The following is a 25,140-nucleotide window of genomic DNA, read 5'->3' as shown; positions in this document are numbered from 1 at the left end:
ATGACAGGTTACACAAAGCGGGGAGATGAGATGTGTTGATGATTTTAAAACTGATTTTGTGGTTTGTTGGTGAAATAAAAAGAGTAATTGTGGGTATGGCTTGGGAGTGGTTGGCCAAGTACGGTTGGATACTTTGGGGTAAGTTGCCGGCTGGCTTAGTATTTGGGTGCAAAAATTCGCGCTGTGCAGATCACTCCCAAGCCTGGTCTACGATAAGCAGTATGGATGAGGTCGTGATGGATGCTGTTTAGTTGGTGAGACTGGTTGAGGGCGTGGGGCGGGGCAGTAATGGGAGATATTGCCGCCGTTGAAGCGTTGACGGCGTCGCAGGCGTAGCAGATTTGGTGGTGGGCGGCTGCTGGAAATGGGGTAGCCGCAGAACATGCGCCTTGCCAGGGAAGGTAGGAAAGGCGTGGACAACCAGCAAATGGTGCCAGCGGCAATTAAAAATGCAGTGGTGGATGGTTGAAGAAGGTTTGGACTGTCAGCAGCTGCTCATGGCCTTCCCACGAGCTTGGGTACCAAAGGCACGGGCGGTTTCTGCCATGACGTCATTCCACATAGCCAACAAGTAAGGTTCTTCTCTAACTTTAACAGCACTACCTGGTAAGCATTTCCACAACGCTCTTCACGCTAAGCTTCTTAATGTCTGTGTATGTCTGGCCAGTACCCACAAACAAGATAGGCACACGGGTGGCCATCACCATGTTGATCATGGAACCAACCAAATCACCCACGGTATCAACCTTGGAAATGATAAAGAAATCAAGGTTCCGGCGGTTGCCGAACGCATTGTTGAAATTGACTGCCTGCTCCACAGAGTCTGTACCCACAAGCGCCTCACCGACCATGATGATCTTATCTGGGTTGGCGGCATCACCAAACTTCTTAAGTGGCGCCATGAGTTTGGCATTAGAATGCGTTCTACCAGCCGTATCGATCAAAACGATATCGTAGCCTTCTTCCTGGGCATGGCTGATAGCCAGTTTGGCGGTGTTCACCACATGGTCACCTCCACCGTAACCCTTTTCAAAAGGTCAATTTTAGAAACCGTAGAAGCATTGGCATTGAGTCTTTGCAAGTTGTTCACATGAACCTTCAACTGCTCCACTGCTCCTGATCTAAATGTATCACAAGCACAAATCAACACGTTCAAATTATTCTGCAAGAACCAGTATGCTAGTTTCGCCAAGTTGGTGGATTTACCCACTCCATTGACACCGACAACGGAAATGACATACGGCCTCTTGTGGCCAGCGCTGTTACGCTTGATATCGTAAAGCAAGTCTGTAGAAACATTAGGCGTGAGTGTTTTGGTGAGTTCCTCTGTAAGCACCAGTTTAAAGTCTGCAGCCGTGACTGATTTCTTATTAATCGTGGCCTTGATCTTGTCTATGATCATGGTAGCCGTAGGAGGAGCAATGTTCTTCGATATAAGCTGCTCATAGAACTTCTTAGAAACGTCATTAATATCAGCTGCTCCGCCAAAGTACGACGAAACCTTACCGAAAAACGTGCTTGTCAACGTCTTAGGCGCATCTTCATCATCGTCACTTTCCTCCTCGCCCAAAATATCCTGAAGTTCACTAACCAACACAAGATCGTCTGTACGCTGGAAATTCGAATTATCCACACTAATAAGCTCCTCGGTACCACTGAATGCATCTGTAGAGTCGCCCTTCCCCTCTGAATAGTCCAAAACGCTATTATCGGCAGAAACCTCGACCATCTCGCCATTCACCCATTTCCTCATAGCCTTAGCACCCTTCTTCTTCTGAACGGTCTTTTCGATTTTAGGTTCCACCGCTCTGGTCACTTTCTCAGGCGTGGCAGGAGCAGCCGCTCCCGTCTTAAGTTTCGTCAATTGGTTAAACTGGTAGTCCACGAGCTTGCCCAATTTCAGCAGGTCCTCGTCCTCCTCAGTAACCTTAAAGTACGTCTTCAACACATCCAGCAAGCATTGCCTGACTCTATCACTGTCCAAAGTGGTCACCACGTCAAAGTAGACCGCAGCGTAAACACTATTTTCTTCAAAGCATAGAACCTTTTCTGGGACGCCAGTGTGGTGTAAAAGCCTGGGTTCAACTCAGTATGTGTTTCATTCACAATACTATGGATAAGATCATTGAAAGGCAGAATCTTATTGTTTACCTGGTGGAGCACCTTTCCTGAAGGTTCAAATATGATAAGGGTCTGGGACATGGTTTGGTCCAGGGATTGTTAGGTCGTTAGGTGGAAGGGGTAAGTTGGCTGGTGACGTTGATTTCAAGTAGATTTTCACACAGTCCGCATTAATAGGAAAAAAAAGGTGAGGCAAGATAGGAAAAATATAACGTTACAGACAGGATTCGAACCTGCGCAGGCAATGCCCAACACCTAGGCTGCTAAGTAGAGTAGCAGGGTGTCGCCTTAACCACTCGGCCACTGTAACGTAGAACACTGGATGCTGTGAAACGTTGGTAGATATGGGATGTTGATAAGGGAGGCTGAATATTGTACAATTTGATGTTTCAAAAGTTGGATTTGGCTCGGGGCAGTCTTCATGAGAAATATGAACAAATTTGGGCGAGTTTTCGTGGAGTTATAGCTGTTTTTGTCCAAACTGGAAGGAACAGACAAGTACGGGTATTGGAGCTTCAAGGCAAGTCCAAGGAAAGGCATTCATGATAATGCTTGCGTTGGTTGAATTTATTGTGAAAAGTTGCCGCTTCTGAGACTCACTTGCCCCAATGGCGTGTATTCGAGGACGTCATGTTTGGCTCTTGAAACCGTATAGAATAAACAAATGCAGTAGGTACCCAAAGAACCACAGCAAATTGAATGCCCCTAATTTGACCTCCAGAATTTTCTCTAATGGCTTGATTAGCTTTTGGCTCAGGAATATTAGACAATTGCACTACGTAACTCATCCAATGCGTTGCAAGCGACATATTAGACTACGGTACGAGGTCAGCGAGTGATATCGACCGAACAGCAGACAAGCACTCTCTTCCATCAATTACTCCCTTAAACTCATCAGCAATAAGCCCTGGAAAAACTTCTCGTAAAGCGTTTCTCCAGGAGTCAAACGGGAGGTACCCACACTTCCTATACCATCAATGCTGTAAGCAACGACAAGGTGCTTCACGACTGCCCGTAAACACAATTAAAGTAACCGAGATTATACTCAAACCGAAATCACAAGAGGAAGCGTTGTGTCGGGTGTTCGCCATAAAATAATATGATAATAGCCTGAAAGAAACCTCGAACAATGTATCCCGCGATCACCCAATCAATCACCAGGCTCAGGGGATAGTAGCACATAAAAATGAGTATAAACAATAGGCTTACAACAGCTCTCTTGAAGGATCTGATCAATGACGGAAGTAGCTCGCCCCCGTGGTAGAGACGAGGAACGCTAACATCATCATACAAAGGCGGTTGGGTGTGAAGGCGCTCAATGAGATACCTAATTGGGTCAATAGGGTAAAGCAGATAAATAAGATTGTACCCGAGTCTACCCACGATTGCAACAGAGATATACCGATTTATCACATTCCAGCGTCGAAATATAACGCCGGAGATGAGATACTGCCGACACACGATACCCACCAAGTCCAAGAGGTCATATGAAGTAAACCAAACCGTTGAAGATGACACGGGCGGCGTACTCAAATCCGCCATGATGCGTATGAGAGTCAGACGTGCTCGGGTCTTATCGAGCGCGGGAGACAAATCAACAACTTCCAGAAGGGCATCCATTTGCTCTGTAAGTTTGAAGACTTCTATGAAAGCTCTGATTCGGTACCTGTGGCGATCATCGTCGTACAATTGTAGGTTTGTAGCAAGGTTTGCAAGTAATTCACCAAACATGTTCAATAATGGGACAGATGTCGTTTCTTCCAATTCAATGAAGGTATGCAAAAAACGGTAAGCATTTTCCAGGCTTGCACCTACTTTAAGCAAAGATCTATTTGCAGCTCTCACATAGAATCCCAAACGTCGTGCAGTTGCTGTTGGCAGAGCAGGCGGGTCTTTGATCGTTGGAGGAGGAGAAGTAGTGGTGGAATTGAGAGGGCCTCGAGACGAACCCTTAAGGCTTCGTGGAGAAGAAATTATTTGATTGTTACGATTGGAAAGGTGGAGTTCAGTATATCTCATATCAAAGAGTTTAGGAAATTTATGGCCAGGAGGGAAAAAGTGGGAATGCGAGCTCCTTATATGCTCGAGACCACTTTTTTGCAGCCATTTCTTTAGCCGCAGGATGGGTCTACCAGTCAGGGACCTTATGACTACTATGGCTATTTTGGTTTAAAGTATATAATTGAAGGAGGTTAGGGGTTGCTTTAGGCTCATCAAGTTGTGTAGGTTTTGCTTGGGTGAGTACTTTGAAGTGGTTGAGCTTTTGGGCCTGGTTCAGTGAGTGCTTGGAGAGTCTTCTGAGGTGAGGTAGACCAAACAACTAACCACCAGCTAGCTAAGTTGGCAAGTTGATTAATTTTAACGTTGGTTATAGCTTTTAAACTAAAACTATTCATCTTTGCATATTACTGGTCTAAATTTGCTTGGTTACTTAATATGGTAGGAATGAACTGGTCTTACTGGCCGTACATAAGCAACTGGAGTCGACAGCCAGAATTCACCTTTCTCTGAAAATGATGTGTTTTTAAAAAACAAAAGCTTCAATTGTTGACTCTCAAAAAGATTAAACCCAAACTAATGCAATTGAAAGGGAAAATAGAAAACTTGTCTCAATGCTCTGTAGTGCCTCGTTGAGCCTTACTACCGCCAGGTAAAGGGAAAGACAGTGTAGTGCAAGCTTCGACTTTTTGGAGATCATAAAGCATCCCAGTATCATCAATTGGTGCCCTATTGAGATTCTATTCTTCAAATTAGACGTTTCCGATTTTCATACTAGTTCTGTTACTGCCCATCCTGAGTGCTTAGACAGAGGTTCTGAGGCGACGTAAGGGTCCTATGGCTACTTGAAGCACCGCCACCACTAGACCAACTTTTGGCAATAAAATCCTTTGGAAAGGAACTGATGAATTTGGGCTTTCACCCACAAAGGACATCTATTTATGGACCAAAAGCCATTCAAGTATCAACGAGTAGTTGGAGATCTCTACTTCCAGGAATGGCTGCGAAAAACGTCCATTAGTTACTGGTATGGTTATGCACTTACCTGTCACTTCCCTTACTTTCTTTTTCGTTTTTTACAAAAAAACAAGTTTTATCACTCTTTCACGATTCCACTTATCCCATTCGCAAATTCCTACAATTTAAATCATTTTCCCATTGACCTTTGTATTACGTCTGTTCACAGCCTGGCTACGATATTCGCAGTAAACAACAAAAGACACAAATAAGCAAGAAACACCAAAAAAACACTAGAAAACAGCAAAACCGATACATTTTGATCTTCTTTCTGCCCACTTCCATTCTTTTGCCGAAAAGGCCCCAATCCACAAGTTTATATTGTGTTCCTTGTTTCATAGGGCTTACGCGCACGTGACCGTACACGTCAAAACGTCAACGTCTCACCAAACTTCAAACCATACTACCAACTGCCAACCACTTACCCCCATTCATCCCACCTTTCCAAAAATACCCATATAATTAACACATCCCCTGAAAATGGCATACTACCAGCAAAACCCCACGGATAATATGCAGTTCTACCAGTCCAATTACGCCAACTCGGCTTACCAGCAACCCTCTGTTGCCAGTCCCAATATGGGCTCTATGGACACGATGTTTGGGTCGCATTTTGATGTTTCTGGCGATATGGGTGGTGAACTTACGCCCGGGATCATTGCCGCTTTCGGTACCTCGGGCTACCCTGGAGAACCTCCTTTGTTGGAGGAGTTGGGAATCAACTTTCTGCATATCAAGGGCAAAACGCTAGCAGTGTTGAACCCTATCCAAAGAGACTTGAACCCGGAAATCATGAGCGACTCGGATTTGGCGGGGCCGATCTTGTTTGTGTTGTTGTTTGGTACTTTGCTACTATTATCTGGAAAAGTCCAGTTTGGATACGTCTACGGTGTGGGTGTTTTCGGCATTGTCAGCTTGCATTATCTTTTCAAACTTATGAGTAACGAGGTCCAGATCGATTTGACCCGTTCGGCGTCCATCATTGGCTACTGCTTGTTGCCATTGGTGTTTATATGTGCCCTTGGGCTTGTCGTGTCCTTGGACTCGACCTGGGGCTACTTGTTGAGCGCCTTTGCCGTGTTCTGGTGCACGTTCAGTGCTTCGGGACTCTTCATCACTGCTTTGAAGTTGCACAATATGCGTTCTTTGATCGCCTACCCTCTTGGTCTCTTCTACTCGGTGTTTGCCTTGATGGCCATTTTCGTTGATTCCAAGCACGCCGACCTCAAAACCACCTCTTCCTAACCACCTACATAGATTAACATAGTCACTAATGAGGCATTGCCTGTCAATGGCTGTTGGCATCTGTTTGAAAAATTCACTTGGGCCTGCATACTCCATACATAGATCACTCCATACTTTGACCTACCCAAGTACTGGTTCTTCCAATGAAGTCGGCCATTTCTCGTCATTCCAGCCGATTCGTCCGGTACAGCTCCTCCAAACCATTCTATGTTACGACTCCTATATTCTATGTCAACGCAAGCCCTCATTTGGGGCACCTTTACTCCATGCTTCTAGCTGACACCAGAGTCAGATGGGAACAGCTCAAGGCAGGCCACCAAACGTACTCTCTTACGGGCACAGACGAACACGGATTGAAAATTCAAGGAGTTGCTGAAAAACAGAACATCCCTCCAAAAGAATTAGTGGACAATGTATCCCAGAACTTCAAACATCTAGCACATACCATGAAGGTGGATTACCTGAGGTTTATAAGAACAACCGATGCAGACCACGTGGAGGCAGTGAAACACTTCTGGAACGTTATGATGGATAAGGGCCTTATATATAAGGGAACCCATAGCGGCTGGTACTGTGTGAGTGACGAGGCTTTCTACCCTGAACCTCAGACCGAAGAGGTGACCAAGGATGGAAGAACGTATAGGATATCCAAAGAAACGGGCAATGAAGTGGTTTATCAGGAAGAAGAGAACTACTTTTTTAAATTGTCTGCGTACCAGGAGCAACTTATCAAGTATATTGAGGAACAGCCCGGGTTCATCCAGCCTGACCATAAGAAGAAACAGATCTTGGAAGAGTTGAGGTCGGAGCCTCTCCAGGACCTTTCGGTTTCTCGTCACACGTCGCGTCTTCAGTGGGGAATTGAGGTTCCAAACGATACTTCCCAGAAAGTGTATGTGTGGTTTGACGCTCTTCTTAATTACTTGACTGCTGCTGGGTACCCACAGGCAGACCTTAAAGCACAGAACAATATCTGGCCTGCTCACCATGTCATTGGTAAGGATATCATGAGATTCCACTGTATATATTGGCCAATTTTCCTTATGGCTGCCGGAATCGAATTACCCAAGACCATTTTTGTCCATTCACACTGGCTTTGTGACGGCAAGAAGATGAGCAAGAGCATTGGCAATGTCGTGGATCCTTATGCGATGGCTGAACATTATGGCGTGGACCCATTGAGGTTTTTCCTTATGGAGCAGTCCAATATCAATACCGATAGTAACTTTAGTGAGAATGGGTTCTACAACCATAGAGCCATGCTTCTTAACAAGTTTGCAAACTTGGCATCCCGAGTGTGTGCTCCTAAATTTGAAATAGCCCATGGATTGAAGCAAGCACAGGCTGGAGAGTTTGATAACATCGAGGAGTTGTTACTGAACGACTCTGTATCGCCTTTGGGCGCTGAGAAGACCATTGAGTTAAGAAACGAGCTCATGGCTGCTATCAACGACCTCCAACAGCAAATGGATACCTCCCTCGCCCTGTTTGACCATATGAAAGCATTGAAACATTGGTGGAACGTCGTGGAGCTTGCCAATGGCTGGTTCCAGGCCACAGAGCCATGGGCATATAACAAGCACGTCAGCGACGAACCATCCCAAGAAAGAACCATCAGAAACTACTTGGTTTACCTTGCAGCGGAAGGAATCAGAGTGACAACTCTCTGTGTCCAACCATACATGCCAGACTTGGCTGGAAAGATCCTCGACCGTCTTGGAGTCCAGGAAACCAGACGAGCATTGGACTACGCCCAAATCGGCAAAGACTACGAGTACGGCAAAAACTCCAACCGCCAGCACAAAGAAAAGTTGATGCAAAAAATAGACCCTCGAGAGGAATAGACTTGTAAATAGATACCACCAGCACCTCCCCATGTACATATATCCTAGAGATTTCGCAGCCAATAGCAAGTGTGGATGTAGTGGTCTGCGCACGACCAGCCCCAGAAACCACCATCTCTCGACCACCAACCCGCCAACAATCCCCCATCAACTCTATAAAAATTGGTAAAAAAGGTATCCAACATATCTAGAAGAACAGGGCAATCGCTGGACACCCAAAACAGGCAAAGCCCCGGCCACCCCGAACCACCCATTTTTCCCCAATTCCAACGTCCATACTAAACCCCCACCAAACCCACCATTCCCATTTCCTCCCTTCCCAGTCCCTCCTAGGTGGCACGGCTGTGCACCGTTTAAACTATGGAAATCTCACGATAAGCGAGAAACCCGTTCCAAAAACAAACCAAGTGAAAAACAGAGAAAAAGCTTCTGGCACGTCCATTCTGCAGGACAGACAGAAGCCCCAGTGCTATTTTGACGTGGGACGTACATAATAACATGGGCCATTTTGACGTGGCTGCAAATTCGGCAAGATGATCGTAGCGAGCGCTGGGGGGAGTGGACAGAACCAGTTAAGTAGGGTTAATTTTGAACTTTTGGGGATGAAAGTGGTACCATTGTGACCGTTGGGATTTGCTGATCACGGTAATGTAATTTTTATTCAATTTTATGTAAAACTTTGCCCAATGGTTGGGGGACTTGAGGTGCTGGTGGACGCTGGAGTCGAGTGCGGCACGTGACAAACAGACGGTGCGGTAGCTCAAAAACCCGACACTGGCGGTAAAAATACCCATTCCTCCATACCCAGCTCGTTGCCTGTTTCCATATAAATAAACAACATTAGCCTTCCTTTTATAAGAGCTACCGCTGGTCCCCCTTGTTTCTGTTCAGTTCCCCCGCTTCCGCCATAATTGTCCCAGTTACATTGTCCTATAATCCTGCCAGAGCGAGCGAGATGGTTAGACCCAAACGGAGCTCTAGGCACTTGGCCAGCAGCGACGACGAAAACGACGCAGGCAGCCGCCGTCCAAGAAGACAGGTTTCGTACTTGGAAGATCTGGATGATGATGCTTTTGACTCGGCAGAACAGCCCAAGGATGAAAAAGAGCAACCTGTGAAGGCTGAAGACGATGTGGAGCCTGAGGAGCCCGAGGAGCCTGAGTCTGCTCCTGAGGAAGATGATGCTAAGGATGAGGATTTTGATGAGGATGACGAGATTCTCCCTGCAAAGAGACTGCGTTCGCTGAATGTCAGACTGTCGAAACGTCTTAGGCGTTCTAGAGACGCTGGTGAGGACTCTGACTTTAAGGAAGACGAGCTTAGCGCCGAGTCCGAGAATGAAAGTGACGCTTTTGAAGAAGACGATGCGTATCTTGAAAGGCTACGAGAAAAACAGTTTATCGCTCCTGAGGAGGATGGTGACGAGGACGGCTACTATGGCTACTCGTCTACAAGCAAGAGCAGGCTGAGAAGGAAAGCAAAGTCTAGATCTCGTTCTGCCGAGCCTAGACGTTCTAGAAAGCGTCTTACTCGTGCAGAAGATGCTGAAGATGATGGTGAAGAACAGGAAGAGGATATTCGCCAGGAAATCCAGGACTTGTATGATTCTTCTCCAGATGAAGAGAGCCCGGTGAAACACAAACTTCGTGAGCGTGGCGAAAAGGTCGATTACACGATTCCTCCAGCCATCACCAATGAACACGATCTAGACGCTTTGAGTGCTAGGTACGTGCAGCCTCCAAAGAGAAACAGAAGAAACGTGGGTAACAAGAGCGACTTCAGGAAATTGCTCTTCCCTACAGCTGGACCTTTCGGTGGTAGCGATGTGATTTCTTTATTGGGCCAAAACATCCCTCCAGGTGGTATTCCAATTCCTGGTATGCCTGCTGATACTCGTAACAGTATGATCGCCGGAAACGAGTCTGACTCTTCAGATGACGAGTTTGTGCCTTCTTCGGATGCTGCTGCTCAACCAAGACCATCAGTTAGTGGCTCGATGGGTAAAATGCCCTTGGCAGCCAATAATGCTCCCGTTGCTGCTCCTTCTGGTATGCTCAATAACACCAAGATTGTTGGTGCTCAGTCCGTTGGAGATAAGGGTAAGAAGAAGAGCAATCTCAGTGATACAGATCCGTTGGGTGTTGACATGAACATCGACTTCTCTGCTGTGGGTGGTCTTGACGGTTACATCGATCAGCTTAAGGAAATGGTTGCCTTGCCTCTTCTATACCCTGAGTTGTACCAGAACTTTGCCATCACTCCTCCTCGTGGTGTTTTATTCCATGGACCTCCAGGTACCGGTAAAACATTGATGGCCAGGGCCCTCGCTGCAAGCTGTTCGACTCCTTCCAGGAAAATCACATTCTTCATGCGTAAAGGTGCTGACTGTTTGAGTAAATGGGTTGGTGAAGCAGAAAGACAATTGAGGTTGCTTTTTGAAGAAGCCAAGAACCAACAACCATCCATTATTTTCTTTGATGAGATTGATGGTTTGGCACCCGTTCGTTCTTCTAAGCAAGAGCAGATCCACGCCAGTATTGTGTCCACTTTGCTTGCACTTATGGACGGTATGGACAACAGAGGTCAAGTCATTGTCATTGGTGCTACCAACAGACCTGACTCTGTTGATCCAGCTTTGAGAAGACCTGGCCGTTTTGATAGAGAGTTCTACTTCCCACTTCCCGACTTGGATGCCAGAAAGCAAATCCTACAGATTCACACCCGTAAATGGGAACCTCCATTATCGCCAGTATTTGTTGATAAAGTTGCTGGACTCACAAAGGGATACGGAGGTGCTGATTTGAGAGCTCTTTGTACCGAAGCCGCCTTGAATTCCATCCAGAGAAAGTACCCACAGATTTACAAGTCTTCTGATAAACTTAAGGTTGATCCTACTAAGGTCAAGGTTATTGCGAAGGATTTTATGAGAGCGGTTGACAAGATTGTTCCATCTAGTGCTAGATCATCTTCCACTGGTTCTGCACCACTTCCAGAGCGTTTACGCCCATTACTTAAAGATTCGCTTGATGACATCGTTTCGAAATTGGAGACCTTGCTCCCTGACTCCATCAGCATCGGTGGGAAGAAAAAACTTACAAACCTTGAGGAGGCCATGTACTTGGATCCTACTATTCATGATGCAGATGGTGGCTTCTCTAAGCAAGAACTTCTAAAGAGTTTAGAAAACTCAAGAATCTGCAAACCACATTTACTTATAAGTGGTGCGGCAGGAGCTGGTCAGCAATATCTTGGTGCTGCCATTCTTAAGATCTTGGAAGGCTTCCAGGTGCAAAACTTGGACCTTGCAACCATTTTTGGAGACGTGACGAAGACTCCCGAGCTGTGCATTGTACAAACATTCATTGAGGCCAGAAGACATCAGCCTTCGATTATTTTCATTCCCAACATTGACACATGGTTTGATGTCATGACCCATTCTGCAAAGGCCACGCTCGCCGGTTTGCTTCGAAACTTGAAGAGCACTGAGAAGATCTTGTTGCTTGGAATGGCTGAAAGGCCGTTTAGAGACTTGGATAGTGATATCAAGTACACTCTTGGTATTCTGGGTGATAACAATAACGTACACTTGGAGAATCCTAGTGACGAAGCAAGAAGGGGCTTCCTCAAAACCGTGGAGGATGCATTACACATGAAGCCTCATGAGTTCCTCAACGACTTGAGCAATAGACCCAAGAGAAAGCTCAAGCAGCTTCCTGTGGTGCCTCAGGAAACACAAGTGGGTGCACTGTTGGGTAAAAAACGTGACAAGCAACAAGAGTATGAAGATAAGAGACTTAAAAACTTGTTGAAGATTAAGCTTGCAGGTTTGATGGATCTCTTCAAGAACCGTTACAAGCGTTTCAGAAAGCCCATCATTGATGAGAGCTATTTACATCATTTATTCGAACCTTCCATCCTACAGAATCCAATGATCACTTATGAAGTGGCTTATATTATTTCTGAAGATCCAGAGCATCCTAATATGATCAAAGAATTGAATACCGGAAAGTTCTTCTTCAATATGGACTTGGATACTATAGAGGAAAGAATTTGGAATGGATTCTACTCGGAAGCTAAGCAGTTCCTCAAAGATGTCAGAATGATTGTTAAGGATGCTGTGAACTCTGGTGACAGAGAGAGAATTCTCAAGGCTAATGAAATGATGACTAACGCTCAGTTTGGTATTGATGACTTCAACAATCCTGAATTCGCCAAGGCCTGTAAAGACCTTAGGGTCAGAGAAATTGCAAAGCAAGCCAAGCTTGTTGAAGAATACAAGAAGCTCCTGGCCGAATTCCAGAAGCAGCAGGAAGAAAATGCTCAAAGCGTCGAGGTCATCGAGAATGATCTCAATGGTCCAGAACTGGTTCAACTTCTAGAGACTACCGAGCCTCCTAAAGCTCTCGATTCTAATGGCCACGCTGCAGAAGAACCAAAGGTTGAAGAGAAGGTAGAGAATGGTGATGCTACGGAACAAAAACCCACAGAAGAACAGCCTGAGCCTCAAGCCATCGCTGAAACCTCTGAACCTACCAAAGAGGATGCCATGGAAGTTGATCAGTCGCCCAAACTGCAAAAAGTGGTTCCTTACTCGGCGCCAGTTGAGCACTCAGAAAGCGAATCTGAGGCTGAAGACGAGGTCAACATCGACACCAGCCGCCAGTTGATAGTACCTCCTGACGCCAAAACTTTCTTCGAAGAGCACATGGTACAATCCACCCGTGGGTTCACCGTTGAACAACTCGAGGTCACCATGGCCAAGCTCATGGAAATCGTCTGGGCAGACCGTTCTGAATGGGACAAGACCGCTACAGTGGAAAAGCTCAAGCATTTCGCCACAAACTTGATTGGCTACGTCTAAAACATAAGAAATCCAGTTCCATTTCCGCAACTATGTAATTTATAATACACTTTTTTTTTGTCTTCTGTAAGTGGGCTTCTTGCCATCCCACTAGTCCTCGGCACTGCCGTCTCTGGGTCTATAACTAATATTCTGATCCTCCAAGTCACTGATGATATGTGGAGGTAACTTACCGTTAACCTTCACAGCGTAAAGACCAGCAACAAAGGAGTCAATACGAAGCCAACGAGCCACCCACGAGACCTTGTTGTCGTCACCCAAAGCGACCAAGCCTTCGAAAGCTGGGGACGTGCAATCCTGGATCTGGCCGTCCTCGTTGTCAGCGTAGTGCAAAACAGACTCACAGTTGGGGCATCCAGTTTCAAGGAATCGCCTGTAGGGCTGGATTATGCCACAGAGCATGCAAGCTCTCTCTGTTTTGGAGGACATGGGAGGATGAGTTGGTTGATCATGGAGCACGAAATGGTAGAGAAAAGAGGTGTTGGTCACGTGACCTTTTTTGAAAATTTGCCTTTTCCCAAAGCCAGCCCTCCAAAATTGCCATCCAGCTCTATCATTTATTTATTTACTGTTAAATTCCTCCATTTGTCTCTTCATAGTAACTCCTTCCTTACTTGGGTTCCCCAATAAGTAGGACCCATTCTGTGCTGATGATCTCGGTTGTGCAGTACAGACGCTCTGATTTTCACCATCTCCAGCTCCAACTGCCTCCAGTATGCTACGATTAACTCGCCCATTAGGCCTTAAAAGCATTCCTAGAAACCATGGATTCGTCTCTCCAGCCCTAAGGATCCAAAAACGTGACTTTTCTTTGGAACCCACAGCCGTCATCACTGTTCTCACAGAGTCAGTCGAACACATCCATACATTAACTGGCTTACCCTGGTGGGCAGTCATTCCCTTGACGACATTCACTCTTCGAGGCGTTTGGACGCTTCCATTGGCGGTGATGCAGAGACTAAGGGTGCAAAAACAGAATGCTTTACGTCCTATAGTGGCTGCTACAGCACCTATCTTGCGAATGAAGCTAGCTAGGGAAGCCCAGAAAGCACTTAAAGCAAGCCAGAAAGCAGGCGCTTCTCCAGGTATGGCCTCTCCAGCTGGCCAAATGAAATATGACGAAATCATGGTGCTTTCAGCAAAAGAAACCAGAAAGAGACAGAAGAAGCTCTTCAGAGACCATGGCGTTCAGCTCTATAAGAACTTCTTCTTGCCAGCAGCACAAGTCCCCTTGTGGGTGTGTATGTCGATGACATTCAGAAACTTGAGTGGCTGGTCTACGTGGGACTCGTTAGCCAACAAACCTCTAGACCCTAGTCTATATGACCAAGGAGCTCTATGGTTCACAGATCTCACTACCTTAGACCCTTTGCATGTTTTTCCTATTGCCATTGGCATTGTGGCGATTCTCAACGTCGAATGGACGTTTAAGACATTCCAGCTCATGAAACCTCCAGGCAGAAAGAGAGCTTTCCGCCCCACCATCTTCGATTCCTTGGGCAATTTGTCCCGAATGGGTGTTGTTTTCCTTATGGCCATCTCCCTACATGCTCCCACTGCATTGACCTTGTACTGGCTCAGTTCCCAGCTCTTCTCGTTGGTCCAGAACGTTGTCTTAGACCTAGTGTTCCCATTGAACTACACCCCACACAAGAGAATGGACTTCAAGAAACTGAAACTGGAAACTGCCGAACTGGTTATTAACTAAAGAGGCGAAGCTTCCACTTTTTTATTTTTTGTTTACCTCCATTTTGTGTTACCTGCCCATATAAACTTTTCACTACTCCATCCTTTCGCAGCCAGTCTATTCATCGGCGCGCATGAACCCTTTTCATTATCAACACCATGGTTGACTACAAGGCGTCTTTGGTGAAGAGCACAGAATTGCTCTACCCGAGAATAACCGACGAACTCCTGCGGCAACTGCTGAAGTTTTATGGTAAGAACAGTTGGACGTTGAACAAATTGGACCACTGGCGCAGCGTGGATTTTCCAGCTGAACTCAAGGAGCGTTATGAGAAAGGTCAATTGTCCATCACCAAGACAGAATTGGCTTTGCTTATGGACTGGAAACTTGCCAAGGGGAAGTTTAGACCTTCGCTTCCTAAGCTTATCCAGGGAAACTCCGAGGAAAGTGTGGAGAAGGCGACGAGGAATGGGTTCCTTATTTTCACTGACTATGCCAAGAAGCAGACCAATTGGCTGGAAATCGATATATCTGAGTACCAGACTGCGCTACGCCTGAGTTTGAAGAGATTGACTGAACTCAGGGGCGTGGGGCCTGCTACGGCAAGCTTACTTTTAGCCCTTCTTAAGGACGTTACCCCATTCGCTCCACCATTCTTTAGTGACGAAGCGTTTCTCTACTTTGTGCAGCTGCCAATTCGCCCAGGCCAGCCAATCAAATACAACTTGAAGGAGTACGCCGATGACTACTTGCTGGTCATGATTGGCGTTGCAAGAAAGTACCAGATAAACTCGTTGGACGAGCTAGAAAGAGGCGCTTGGGGTTTAAAAATGTATCATTCCAATCGTATAGATAAACTTGCCGATGTCGAGTTCCCCGAGGACATCGAGGACGATGCTCTAGACAAGTTTGACATTGCTTCGGAATTCCTTCAGGAGTCCGAGCCTAAAAAACGTCCAGCACCCACGCTGCTGCGGAGCAAACTCGCCAAAAAACCTAAAATAGAATCTTAGATATCAATGTAATCTTGCTCATAGTTCACCAACTTGTAAGTGTTGTCGTTCTCCGTACAAAGACTGTTGATGTTGTTGCCAGCGCTTTGTATGAGATGTTCCAACTTTGAAACCTTCTCGAAGTTCTGCAGTTCCAAAATGGCACCATTGACTCGGCTAGCCAACTTTTCTATCTCATTCTGTTGACCATCGAGTTCCCTCTGAGCGGTAGGCATTTCGCTTAATTCTTCTTTGCTGTTGGCCAAGATCACACCAGAGAAGTTGGAAACCTTGGAGTAGGAGATAGGATTGCCCGAGGCCAGCCTGGCTAACTCTTCACCATAATTGACAACAGCCTTGAAGTATTCGTCCTTAGACACTTCACTATAGTCGAAGTCAAATTCGTGACCAAACTTCAGATTGAGGTACCGTTTGACAAGTGAGACATAATGCTGGAAACGTAGTTCAAAAACGTACAGATCAAGTTTGTCGATGTTGCCGTAATTCGTTTGAAGAAAAGACGCTGCATCAAGAAACTTTTGATCGTTGATCAAGTTTCTTACCTGGTGTCTTTGTGGGGCATGGGAATCGTTCACCAACAACTCCTGCTGCTTGGATCCTTCCTCTTCCATATCAACATCACCATGAATATGCGAACTGAGATCCTCAACGTCCGAATTGAAGGACTTCAAAGTCTCCAAATAACCGTGTTGTATCAAGTAGCCTCTGATGAATTTGTTCAACACTTCAGAGTCACTCTTGATATCCGTCACGGCTTTCTCAAATGACGTATCGTCAGGCGAAGTCAAGTCGGGAGGAGACTGAGACTCATCGGCGAGTTTCTTCGAAAGCTCGTCTGCCTGTTGCTTTTTGAATTTGTCAACGTAGCGATTAATGTTAAATTCAAATTCCTTGAGACCAAAGTTTGTCTTCACCACTGTCTCCGGAAGCTCTCCTTCAGGAATCTCCTTCTGAAGCTCCGAAAGCTGGAAACCAATCATAGGAAACAATGATCCCGTCTTCAGATCATGCTCAAATATGCTATCTTTGTGTCTATTAGAATCCACCATTTCCTTCTCGGTAATTTCCTTGACAAGTATACCGTTCAAGGTGATAAAGAGGGTCTTGTCAATGAAGTTGACACCGCAACCGACAGTATCCGTTCTGTACCTCTTTTTGACCCTCTCGTGGTTGTTAGAATGAATATTGAACGGCACTTCGACGTCAATCTTGCTTGTGTCTTGATCAACGGCCGTCTGTCTGTTGAACTGGGAGAATCTTCTGTTCGTGTTGAGTGAAGATGTTCTATAAGAGCTGTCGCCGCTTTTGATAGAGGCGTAGGAACACGAGTTGTTGAAGTTCACTGCAAAGCTTCCCTCGAAGGAAACACCAGGCTCGGCGCCTAAGAAAGTGAGCGTGTCATCGTCGATCTTCTTATTGTAGACGTTTTGGTTATAGAAGGAGATGTTGCTTTGGATGGCCTTCAAGTCCAAGCTTTGAATGTTAATTCCAGTTGTAGTGTTCGTGGGCATCTTGTCGAAGCGAACTTGTCTCTTGGTGTATCCCAAAGTGAAGTATAAGGAAGAGCCCGCTGCCAATGAGGAGTCATTAAGGCAGATCAACGGCTTATAATCAGAAGCAGACGTTGCCACCTGGTCCACCAGCACTTCGTAGTAGAAAATGCCACACTTTTCTTGCACTTCGTTGTTGGCAATGAAGTTAAAGTAGCGCTTCTTGCGAAAGAGGTCGTCAAAGGGTAGTCTCTCACGTTGGAGCTTGAACTTAAGCAACGAGTACCCGCTAGACGTGTCAATCTCCATGCCCAAGTTCCTATCCAAGTGTTCTAGGTGCTTATCAACAGAAAGCGGCGTCCAGTACATTGGTAATGGCGAGAGGAAGGCCAGAGCGCCAACCACCAAGGAAGGGAAGAAGGAATACTTATGTTCGGAGCTCTCCTTCGCCCAGTTTATAAGCGCCTCCAAAGAGTAATTGGATAAACAGGAATTGACATTATTCAAAAACAGCGGTCCGAAAGTGACTTCTCCGAGTTTAGGGTACCAAAACGCAGACTTCTTCTGCTTGGTATTGGATCCATTGGTACCGTTCGAATGCAGCAGCGACGAGTTTTGTGAATTCGTCGACGTGCTAGTTTCCATCGAAGCCGGTTCCTGGGCCAAACTGAGCCGTTCTTTAAAGATCTCATAGAGCTCATACAAGTACTCATCCGTGATATTCTCTGTAGGCGACAGTCCCAACATACCCAACACGGCAAACTTATCCTTGAGTTTCTCCTTAATCATATGGTTCACCGCCGGGTCAGTACAAAAACCATCCTTGGTACTATCAATATCCTTGGGCTGGCGAAAGTGGATCTGCTTCAGAGGAGAGAACACATTCTTTGCCGCCAACTGAGCGTCTAACGCAGCCACCTCCCGTTGAAGGTCAAGCCCCAAACATGTATTGAGAAGGTATGGAGGAACCACGTATACGAGTTCAGCCATGGCGAGGTGGGGAGGGATGGAATTGGAGTGGGAATGGGCGGGTGGAGGTCTGGTTCGTCAGGTGGTGAAGTAGTTGAGATTGGTGTATTCGCGCCGAGTCTGGGGTAGCAAGAAGGGAAGGAACAGTGGGAACGGTTGGGTGTAAAGATTTGGTGGAGATTTTAGTGGCAGGCTGAGTGGAATTATTGGATATGGGTATTTAGGGATTTTGGGTTTTGGAGGGGTGGAATTTGGTTGGTTGGCTGGTTGGCTGGTTTGCTGGTGGTATATGGGAGGTAAGGATAGTACAGGTAGAACAGGTAGTACAGGCTCTGGTACTGATAAGGGACCAGGGTAAGGAAAAGGCGGGGAAGAAAATGGGTATATAAGGGGAGGGAGCTTCTCTGATTTGGATAGAAAATTATATTTTTCTGTTAAGGGGCTGGCGGTTGGGAGTTGGTGGTTGGTCTGGTGGAGGAGTCCGAGTCCGTGTTTGGCTGCGAAATGACTGCTACAGTGGGAGGGAAGGAGAGGTACTTGTGGAGAAGACTGGGGAAATTGAGGCATGGGGTTGGGATTACTAAGAATCCTGAATCATTCTCTAAATGCCAATTAGTGTGGATGGTTAAATTGTGGCAGGTAACTTACCAGGCGGTGTATCTGTACGTCTATGTCTGTAGAAGTACATCGGTATTGGTCCCCAGAAGTTGGGTCGATTTCAAACCAGTTAATCTATGTTGGGTTTACTAAATAATGGGTTCCTAAAAGCAGTTGCTTTTCTTAATATTGGTCTTTGGAGAGATCAATTTGGGTATTACCCTTGGCATGGCTCATCTGGTATATGGCATGGTGGTATAGTCACAAGATACTTCTCTGTAAAAGAAGTAGAGTTAATAAAGAAGTTCAGTGAAGGCTACTTCGAGGCCTTTCTAGCCTTCTAGAGTTACTATGGTACTGCCGTACATTTTCGATATCATTTCATAGCTAGCACTTCCTCTCTGTTCCTCTACTCTCATTTTGCACCCAACAGTAAACCATACTAACATTTCAACTAGAGACCAAAAAAACCATAAAAGTACCGATATCTACCGAAACTGTATCCCTTTAAAGCCAAAGCCATTCAATCACCTTCTTACCGTAAATACCACTAGCAGCCTCCCTCTTCTTGTCTCTGCCTCTATAGCTGCCTAGTCTTCGCGCTGAACATCAACTCTACTACTCCATCCACCCATCCCAGCTAACCATGACTGACGCCATTCTACAAGACGTGCTGAGGGTCGTTCCTAATATCCCGCTTTCTTTGGTTTCTCAAGGCGCTGAGGCTCTTGTGTTTTCCACCAATGTGCATCCATATTCGCCAGAACCCAAGGCATCACAGTTCATCGTGAAATATAGACCTCCAAAGCCATACAGACATCCTAAGATTGATGCACTTATCACAAAGTCGAGAACTGTTGGCGAAGCCAAGTTTATGGCTAAGCTAGCGAAGATTGGTGTTGCTGCTCCTTCGCTTATACTGCTAGATGCTCCTAATGGTGTTATCTGGATGGAACATGTTGGTATTGAACTTCCGAACGGCGACGTCTCGCTGATTAAAAACTACTTGTGGTATCTAGAAAAGGCTGGTGATAGGAACACTTGTTTGAGTGATGAAGTGGAGCTGGTTTTGAAAACTACTGGTGCCGCCATTGCCAAATTGCACATCAACGATATGATCCATGGTGACTTAACTACACTGAACCTTATCTTACAAGGAAGCGACATATATCTCATTGATTTTGGTCTTTCTTCATATTCAAATCTTCCAGAGGACAAAGCTGTGGATTTGTATGTCATGGAAAGAGCTGTTTTGAGTACCCACTCAGACTATGCTGACCAGTACAACAAGTGGCTTTTGGAAGGCTACCAAGACCTCCACGAGAACATGGCCAGCAAGGGTGGCAGAAAGAAGCTTAAAGAAGTCGAGAAGAAGCTCGAGGATGTCAGGTTACGTGGACGTAAGAGATCCATGTTGGGTTAGATAAATATACAGCATTATTCCTTGTCTTCTCGGGTCTGAACTGGCTCTCTAGTGTTTTTGCTTCTGGGCCACATAGAAGGTAAGCGGATCACTTGGAAACGAGGCTCAACGCACCTGTCCTTGAACCATGAACGCAACTTGCTTTCTATGAGCTCAGAGATCTTAGGCACATCTTGTAGTTTTGCCCTTGAGCCAATGAGCGATTTGACGGAAAACTCTAGTCTATAGTCTGGCAGGAAGGAGAACATAAGAGCTGTGCCGCCCGTTAGGTTTTCCTTGCTGCTGCCGGCAAAATCGGTCTCGTTGATGTTGACCAAAGAAACCGTCAAGCATCCTGAAAAACGCACTATAGATACAGAAAGCTGCACAGGCAAAGCAGCAGTAAGCGGACGAGGATGGTTTAGTAAAAGACGTGTTTCAATGCCCAATGTAAGCGTATCAGAGAGGTCCACATCAATACGTGCCTCTAGACGACCAAAGTCATCGCCACTATGTTTTATACGGCAATTGGAGAATATCGGGAAATCGTCACCGATATCAATCTCCAGAAGCCTGATTCTATCCAAGTAGTCAGGAGTCTCCAGCTTCTCAAGAAACGTATTCAACAGATGGTATATATTATCTGAAAGCAATGCTTCAGTACGAAGCTGGGCAATAGTCTGTGCTACAAGCACATTGAACCAGTCCAAAGACTCTGGCGCATGGTTTTCAACATCATAGTATGTCTTTTCAAGAATTGTAGCGAGTTTGGCTGGGTTACTATTGCTATCCTCGCCATCCTCATCCTTCGGTTTATCTCTTTTCACCACCACAGCAGCCACGTCTCTCTTGTTCGACTTGGACAGCGCAGACTGTGGCGAAGAACCATCAGCAAACACAAAAAACTTGATAAACACCAAGATCACAATCACAACACTCACTTGGCCACATATTAGACCTTGAGTAAACGACCAAGCATTGTTCGATGGAGGTTGTAGAACCGTCACTATTTGTTCAGGTTGGCCTTTTGGGAACCCCTTGGGCATTTCTGACTGAGCCCACGTGCGCAGAAGTTCCGTACCGTCCATGGTTATTGGTATTTCACTGGAGGAGCAGAAGATCAACAGTGGTTTGAGAAGTCCTGAATTTCGCACCCAGTAGTAGAAGACTGAGTCTGGGGTAAACCGATGGAAGTGTGCTCTTGGTAGGTGTTTATTGGAAGTAAAAATTAATGACAAGGCAATTGAATGGAAATGAACTGTTTGGTTTATTTATCAAAAATGTTATTCTTCTGAGTTTGGCTGGCTTAAAGTATGGATGCTAATGTACTGGAGTTGTGAAGAGCAGAAGTCAGGCCACAAAGTAGTCCTAGTAGCCAATTTAGAAAAGACAGATCTTTGGCTGCTATTTGCTTCTATTGCAAATGTTTGTTTTATTTCTGACATCCTTAACTTCACCTTGGAGATTTCATCCCATTCATAAGTTGCGTGGACAGCTGGTGGTACAGGCTAACCATATTCCTAAGTACCCCATAGCTTGTGGTTCACATTACATGGCTTTGAAAATTATAGCATTGTATTGATCTATTTAACCTATATATGGTATCTTAAAGCAACTTTTTTGTTTCGTATGGCATTGAAAGGAAGCTGTCTGTTAGTAGTTCTACGGAACCTACAATTACAAGAAACTCGAGTTGATGAATGAAGGAAGGGAGGACGGTCCCTTTATATATTCACAGACTATTGCTTTGCCAAGTATATTATGTGTGGAGCCTTTTCACGGATGTTTCGTGGATGTTTCAGACTGAAACCCCTCATGTTTCACCTCGTTCTACTTGAAATTCTACATGCAACATTAATAAAATTACCTTATTCACATATACAACCGATAGTGGCCGGCACATGCAGTTGGACGGTAGCGACCCCAATGGTATCATTGTTGTTCGTCTAATGCTGTTTTCTCGATCTAGGCTTCTTGATTTTCCTGGGCAGCGCAATGGTAGGCGCCGACATCGAGGTGGTCAACTCAGACTTATTGTTGGATGAAGTTGCTGTTCTCTTTCTTCTTGGTCTTTCGTCTTCATCATTTGAGTCCTCCTTGTTCATCCAGTTGTTGAAATTGAATCCCTTGAAGAAACGGGCGGGTTTGTCGTTCTTATTCACAATGTACTTCGATGCAAACTCAGTCAAGGGGCTTGAACCACGCGAGGCGTCGTCCAGATCACTCACAAGACTTGGAGAGCTGTTGCTGTGGGCGAGGTGGTTGTTGGCGAAGTTGGCGAACGACAAGTCAGACTTCTTTCCCCTCAAGTACTCTCTCACTTCGAAGTAAAGATCCTTGGAAACATTATTAATATTCGTTTTGTTGCGCATCCAGTAAGTTCTGAAGTCATTGACGTGTTTCTTGAGTTCCAATTCGTTCTTCTTCAACCACGACACGTTAAGTTCCTTTCGCGTGGCTCCCCTGGCAAAGTTCCTCATCAAGTACTTGTCGTAATCTCTAATGACCTTGGTGATGATATCGGACGTGGAGACGCCCTCTGTTCTCTGTGTGACCAAGAACATGCCACGTTCTTTGATGGGTTTATAGATATCGTCAGAGTCTGCAGAAGCATACGGCAAGTCGTCGTGAGCCACATAATCTATCTTATGCTCCAATAAGAAATCGGCAGTTACACACCAAGGGGCATTGGGGATCACCTCGTCCACCCAGCGACAATGCTTAAGGGTATCTATTCTTTGCTGGTCGGTAAGTACCGTGAGCCCCTTTCTCTTATGCGTTTCCTTATCCGAAGGGATACCACAAACCAACTCCACGTTTTCAAAACTCTTCTTGGCCTGTTCTAACTGGCGCATATGGCCCAAGTGGAACAAGTCAAACACACCATCAGCATAAACCCTGACAGGTCTATCGGTAGGAGGAAGGTTGAACTTGTGGCCCACGGGGCGGTATTTTCGAAGCTCTTTAGGAAGCGCCTCGTCGTATTCCTTCTCTCTCTGTTCGAATTCCTCCTGCTCCTTTGTCTTTTCCACTTTTCTGCGTTTTTGGTGGGCATTGACGTCCAGATCAGACTCGTCGCTCAGGTCTGAAGAGTGGGCCCTATCCAGGTCAGAAGTGGACTCAGACCGCTTGCGTTTTCTGAAAAACAGCGTCAACGTGGGGGCAATGGAGTCGACAGAAAGTGTCTTTTTCAACTGAGTATCCGACTTTTCGGCATCGGATTCGGGCAGTTTCGACATCGCTGTGGTGGAGGTGGGTGGATGAACAAACTTCAAGGAAAAAACCTAGTTGATGTATTAGCACCTGACTTTTCCACTGCGGAACGAACGAAAAGGTGAATGTGAAGGGGAGAAAAAACGTGTGTGGTGGTGCACCGGTGTAAGGGTGGGTATGCCACTAGATGGAAGGAAATTTGAAGAAAGTAATGAAATTAACCAAAAAAAGGTCTTTCCAGAGTTGTAGATCTTCGTCGCTGCCTCGTTGGTTCATTTCTTACTTGCCCAGGCGATCATCGGAAAGCACGACCGCTTAACCGTGCGGTGAATGTTGGTTGCGAAAAGTGGTTGCGAAGTGGAAGCTGAAGGGAAGGGGAGGGGGAAGAAGAAGAATGGAGAATGAGGGATGGAGGGTTTTCGTTGGTCACTGGAATTGAAAGGTGGACTTTTAGGGTTTTTTTGGGGGTTTTTGGTTTTGTCATTTTGTCATTCTTGGGGTACCGGTTTGGCACTTTTGTGCATCCATGACATATCTGTCTCAAATCTGGTAAATACATGGAGGAAGTGTGAACTACAGGGAACACCGTAGGGGCCTCCAAAAATCCAAAACCTAAGCGATCCCTAAGAAAAAATAAGGGTTCCTCCTCCTGGCTGCCCAGAGCAAGAATACTGGAACTTTCACCATTCTACCTGTTCTGCCTGTCCTGCCTTAGCAATGGCTTTTTCATGGATTTTGCAACCGTTGCATCTTGCTGCGGCACGCCAGATCCAGTCACGAAGACGAAAACCGTTACCCAAATGCAACATGCCTGATCTGGGGAAATCCAGCAACCCTTGATGACCGTAGAAAAAATAAAATATCCCCAAAATCAATGGCTTTTTTGAGTTTTCATGGGATCTCCATAATGACCAGGATGCGACTGCGTCAGGCACAGAATATCTATCTAAGCAACCACTAAAAGCAGGTACTTAGTCCAAGTTAGATCTGGGAAAAAAGTACTTAACTTGACAACACTGCCACCATTTTGTCCCGTTTTTCTTTTTTCAAACGTCCCTTTTCCTCCCGCTCCCCGAGTATGAGTCTGGTGAGTCTTTCCGACTTAAAGTTTATCAAGCCTGCGGTAGTGAAGCTGTGGTTTGACCAGGGCGCCAAATTTGCCGTGGTTGATGTCAGAGATTCAGATTACGCTGGTGGTCATATTAAGGGCTGCTATCATTACCCAGCCAATGAGTTTGCATCGTTACTTCCTGATCTTCGCATGAAGCTTGAAGAGAATAAGATTGAGAATGTGGTGTTCCACTGTGCACTTTCCCAGGCCCGTGGACCCAAGGCAGCTCTTTTGTTTTTAAGAACGGCCGAGGATGCTCCTCCCAAGACGGGTCTGGAGTCAAGAAACGTCAATGTGTATGTGATGGAAGGTGGGTTCACCAGTTGGGCCAGGAAGTATGGTGAAGACTCTCTGGTCACCGAGGGCTTTGCTGCTGATATTTGGAACGAATGAAGGCGTAAGCGGACCCGGTCCACGGCGCTAGACGAAGCATTGAAGGCTACAGAGAAACGATCGGGTTCGCTGAGAGCAGATCATCTGAGAGGATGAGATTGGTCGTTTCTGGCCGGCAGGCCAGCTACCAACCAAAAAAATCCACCGTAACGTATGTGATTATCATACGAAAGTCAATC

The 25,140-nt window shown here is 45.9% G+C and overlaps 12 protein-coding genes and 1 pseudogene across 13 annotated transcripts; 6 read left to right on the top strand and 7 right to left on the bottom strand. All coding sequences in view use genetic code 12, as the record gives it.

Moving 5' to 3' along the window:
- Positions 1-599: 599 nt before the first annotated feature.
- SRP101 (Signal recognition particle receptor subunit alpha) lies at positions 600-2,202 on the bottom strand (the record flags this gene model as incomplete). Its single annotated transcript, XM_025487876.1, has 3 exons — positions 600-1,025; positions 1,052-2,021; positions 2,045-2,202. The coding sequence occupies 3 exons, from the start codon at positions 2,200-2,202 to the stop codon at positions 600-602; spliced, it is 1,554 nt and encodes a 517-aa protein (XP_025341684.1).
- Positions 2,203-2,333: 131 nt separating this feature from the next.
- On the bottom strand, positions 2,334-2,431 carry CXQ85_004248 (annotated as a pseudogene). Its single transcript has one exon. The product of its transcript is annotated as a tRNA-OTHER (tRNA).
- Positions 2,432-3,271: 840 nt separating this feature from the next.
- Positions 3,272-3,852, bottom strand: CXQ85_004247 (uncharacterized protein; the record flags this gene model as incomplete). The annotated part of the gene is made up of 2 exons (XM_025487875.1): positions 3,272-3,283; positions 3,331-3,852. 2 exons carry the CDS (start codon positions 3,850-3,852, stop codon positions 3,272-3,274), a joined length of 534 nt encoding a protein of 177 aa, XP_025341683.1.
- Positions 3,853-5,616: 1,764 nt separating this feature from the next.
- On the top strand, positions 5,617-6,381 carry TIP1 (transporter; the record flags this gene model as incomplete). Its single annotated transcript, XM_025487874.1, has 1 exon — positions 5,617-6,381. One exon carries the CDS (start codon positions 5,617-5,619, stop codon positions 6,379-6,381), a length of 765 nt encoding a protein of 254 aa, XP_025341682.1.
- A 266-nt stretch (positions 6,382-6,647) lies between these two features.
- Positions 6,648-13,086, top strand: CXQ85_004245 (uncharacterized protein; the record flags this gene model as incomplete). The annotated part of the gene is made up of 2 exons (XM_025487873.1): positions 6,648-8,191; positions 9,207-13,086. The coding sequence occupies 2 exons, from the start codon at positions 6,648-6,650 to the stop codon at positions 13,084-13,086; spliced, it is 5,424 nt and encodes a 1,807-aa protein (XP_025341681.1).
- A 90-nt stretch (positions 13,087-13,176) lies between these two features.
- On the bottom strand, positions 13,177-13,515 carry CXQ85_004244 (transcription elongation factor; the record flags this gene model as incomplete). The annotated part of the gene is made up of 1 exon (XM_025487872.1): positions 13,177-13,515. The coding sequence occupies one exon, from the start codon at positions 13,513-13,515 to the stop codon at positions 13,177-13,179; it is 339 nt and encodes a 112-aa protein (XP_025341680.1).
- A 286-nt stretch (positions 13,516-13,801) lies between these two features.
- On the top strand, positions 13,802-14,794 carry CXQ85_004243 (membrane insertase; the record flags this gene model as incomplete). Its single annotated transcript, XM_025487871.1, has 1 exon — positions 13,802-14,794. The coding sequence occupies one exon, from the start codon at positions 13,802-13,804 to the stop codon at positions 14,792-14,794; it is 993 nt and encodes a 330-aa protein (XP_025341679.1).
- A 137-nt stretch (positions 14,795-14,931) lies between these two features.
- On the top strand, positions 14,932-15,786 carry CXQ85_004242 (uncharacterized protein; the record flags this gene model as incomplete). Its single annotated transcript, XM_025487870.1, has 1 exon — positions 14,932-15,786. The coding sequence occupies one exon, from the start codon at positions 14,932-14,934 to the stop codon at positions 15,784-15,786; it is 855 nt and encodes a 284-aa protein (XP_025341678.1).
- Positions 15,787-15,811: 25 nt separating this feature from the next.
- On the bottom strand, positions 15,812-18,266 carry CXQ85_004241 (glucose-induced degradation complex subunit; the record flags this gene model as incomplete). Its single annotated transcript, XM_025487869.1, has 2 exons — positions 15,812-15,836; positions 15,892-18,266. 2 exons carry the CDS (start codon positions 18,264-18,266, stop codon positions 15,812-15,814), a joined length of 2,400 nt encoding a protein of 799 aa, XP_025341677.1.
- A 1,222-nt stretch (positions 18,267-19,488) lies between these two features.
- Positions 19,489-20,265, top strand: CXQ85_004240 (serine/threonine protein kinase; the record flags this gene model as incomplete). Its single annotated transcript, XM_025487868.1, has 1 exon — positions 19,489-20,265. One exon carries the CDS (start codon positions 19,489-19,491, stop codon positions 20,263-20,265), a length of 777 nt encoding a protein of 258 aa, XP_025341676.1.
- A 48-nt stretch (positions 20,266-20,313) lies between these two features.
- On the bottom strand, positions 20,314-21,332 carry CXQ85_004239 (ERMES complex subunit; the record flags this gene model as incomplete). Its single annotated transcript, XM_025487867.1, has 2 exons — positions 20,314-20,356; positions 20,380-21,332. The coding sequence occupies 2 exons, from the start codon at positions 21,330-21,332 to the stop codon at positions 20,314-20,316; spliced, it is 996 nt and encodes a 331-aa protein (XP_025341675.1).
- An 858-nt stretch (positions 21,333-22,190) lies between these two features.
- On the bottom strand, positions 22,191-23,483 carry PCT1 (choline-phosphate cytidylyltransferase; the record flags this gene model as incomplete). The annotated part of the gene is made up of 1 exon (XM_025487866.1): positions 22,191-23,483. The coding sequence occupies one exon, from the start codon at positions 23,481-23,483 to the stop codon at positions 22,191-22,193; it is 1,293 nt and encodes a 430-aa protein (XP_025341674.1).
- Positions 23,484-24,535: 1,052 nt separating this feature from the next.
- CXQ85_004237 (phosphatase) lies at positions 24,536-24,961 on the top strand (the record flags this gene model as incomplete). Its single annotated transcript, XM_025487865.1, has 1 exon — positions 24,536-24,961. One exon carries the CDS (start codon positions 24,536-24,538, stop codon positions 24,959-24,961), a length of 426 nt encoding a protein of 141 aa, XP_025341673.1.
- Positions 24,962-25,140: the final 179 nt, after the last annotated feature.

The sequence above is a fragment of the Candidozyma haemuli genome (assembly GCF_002926055.2).
Source record: "Candidozyma haemuli strain B11899 chromosome Unknown G_2014730914, whole genome shotgun sequence".
NCBI classification, from domain to species: domain Eukaryota; kingdom Fungi; phylum Ascomycota; class Pichiomycetes; order Serinales; family Metschnikowiaceae; genus Candidozyma; species Candidozyma haemuli.
This window is presented reverse-complemented; position numbering and strand designations above follow the sequence as displayed.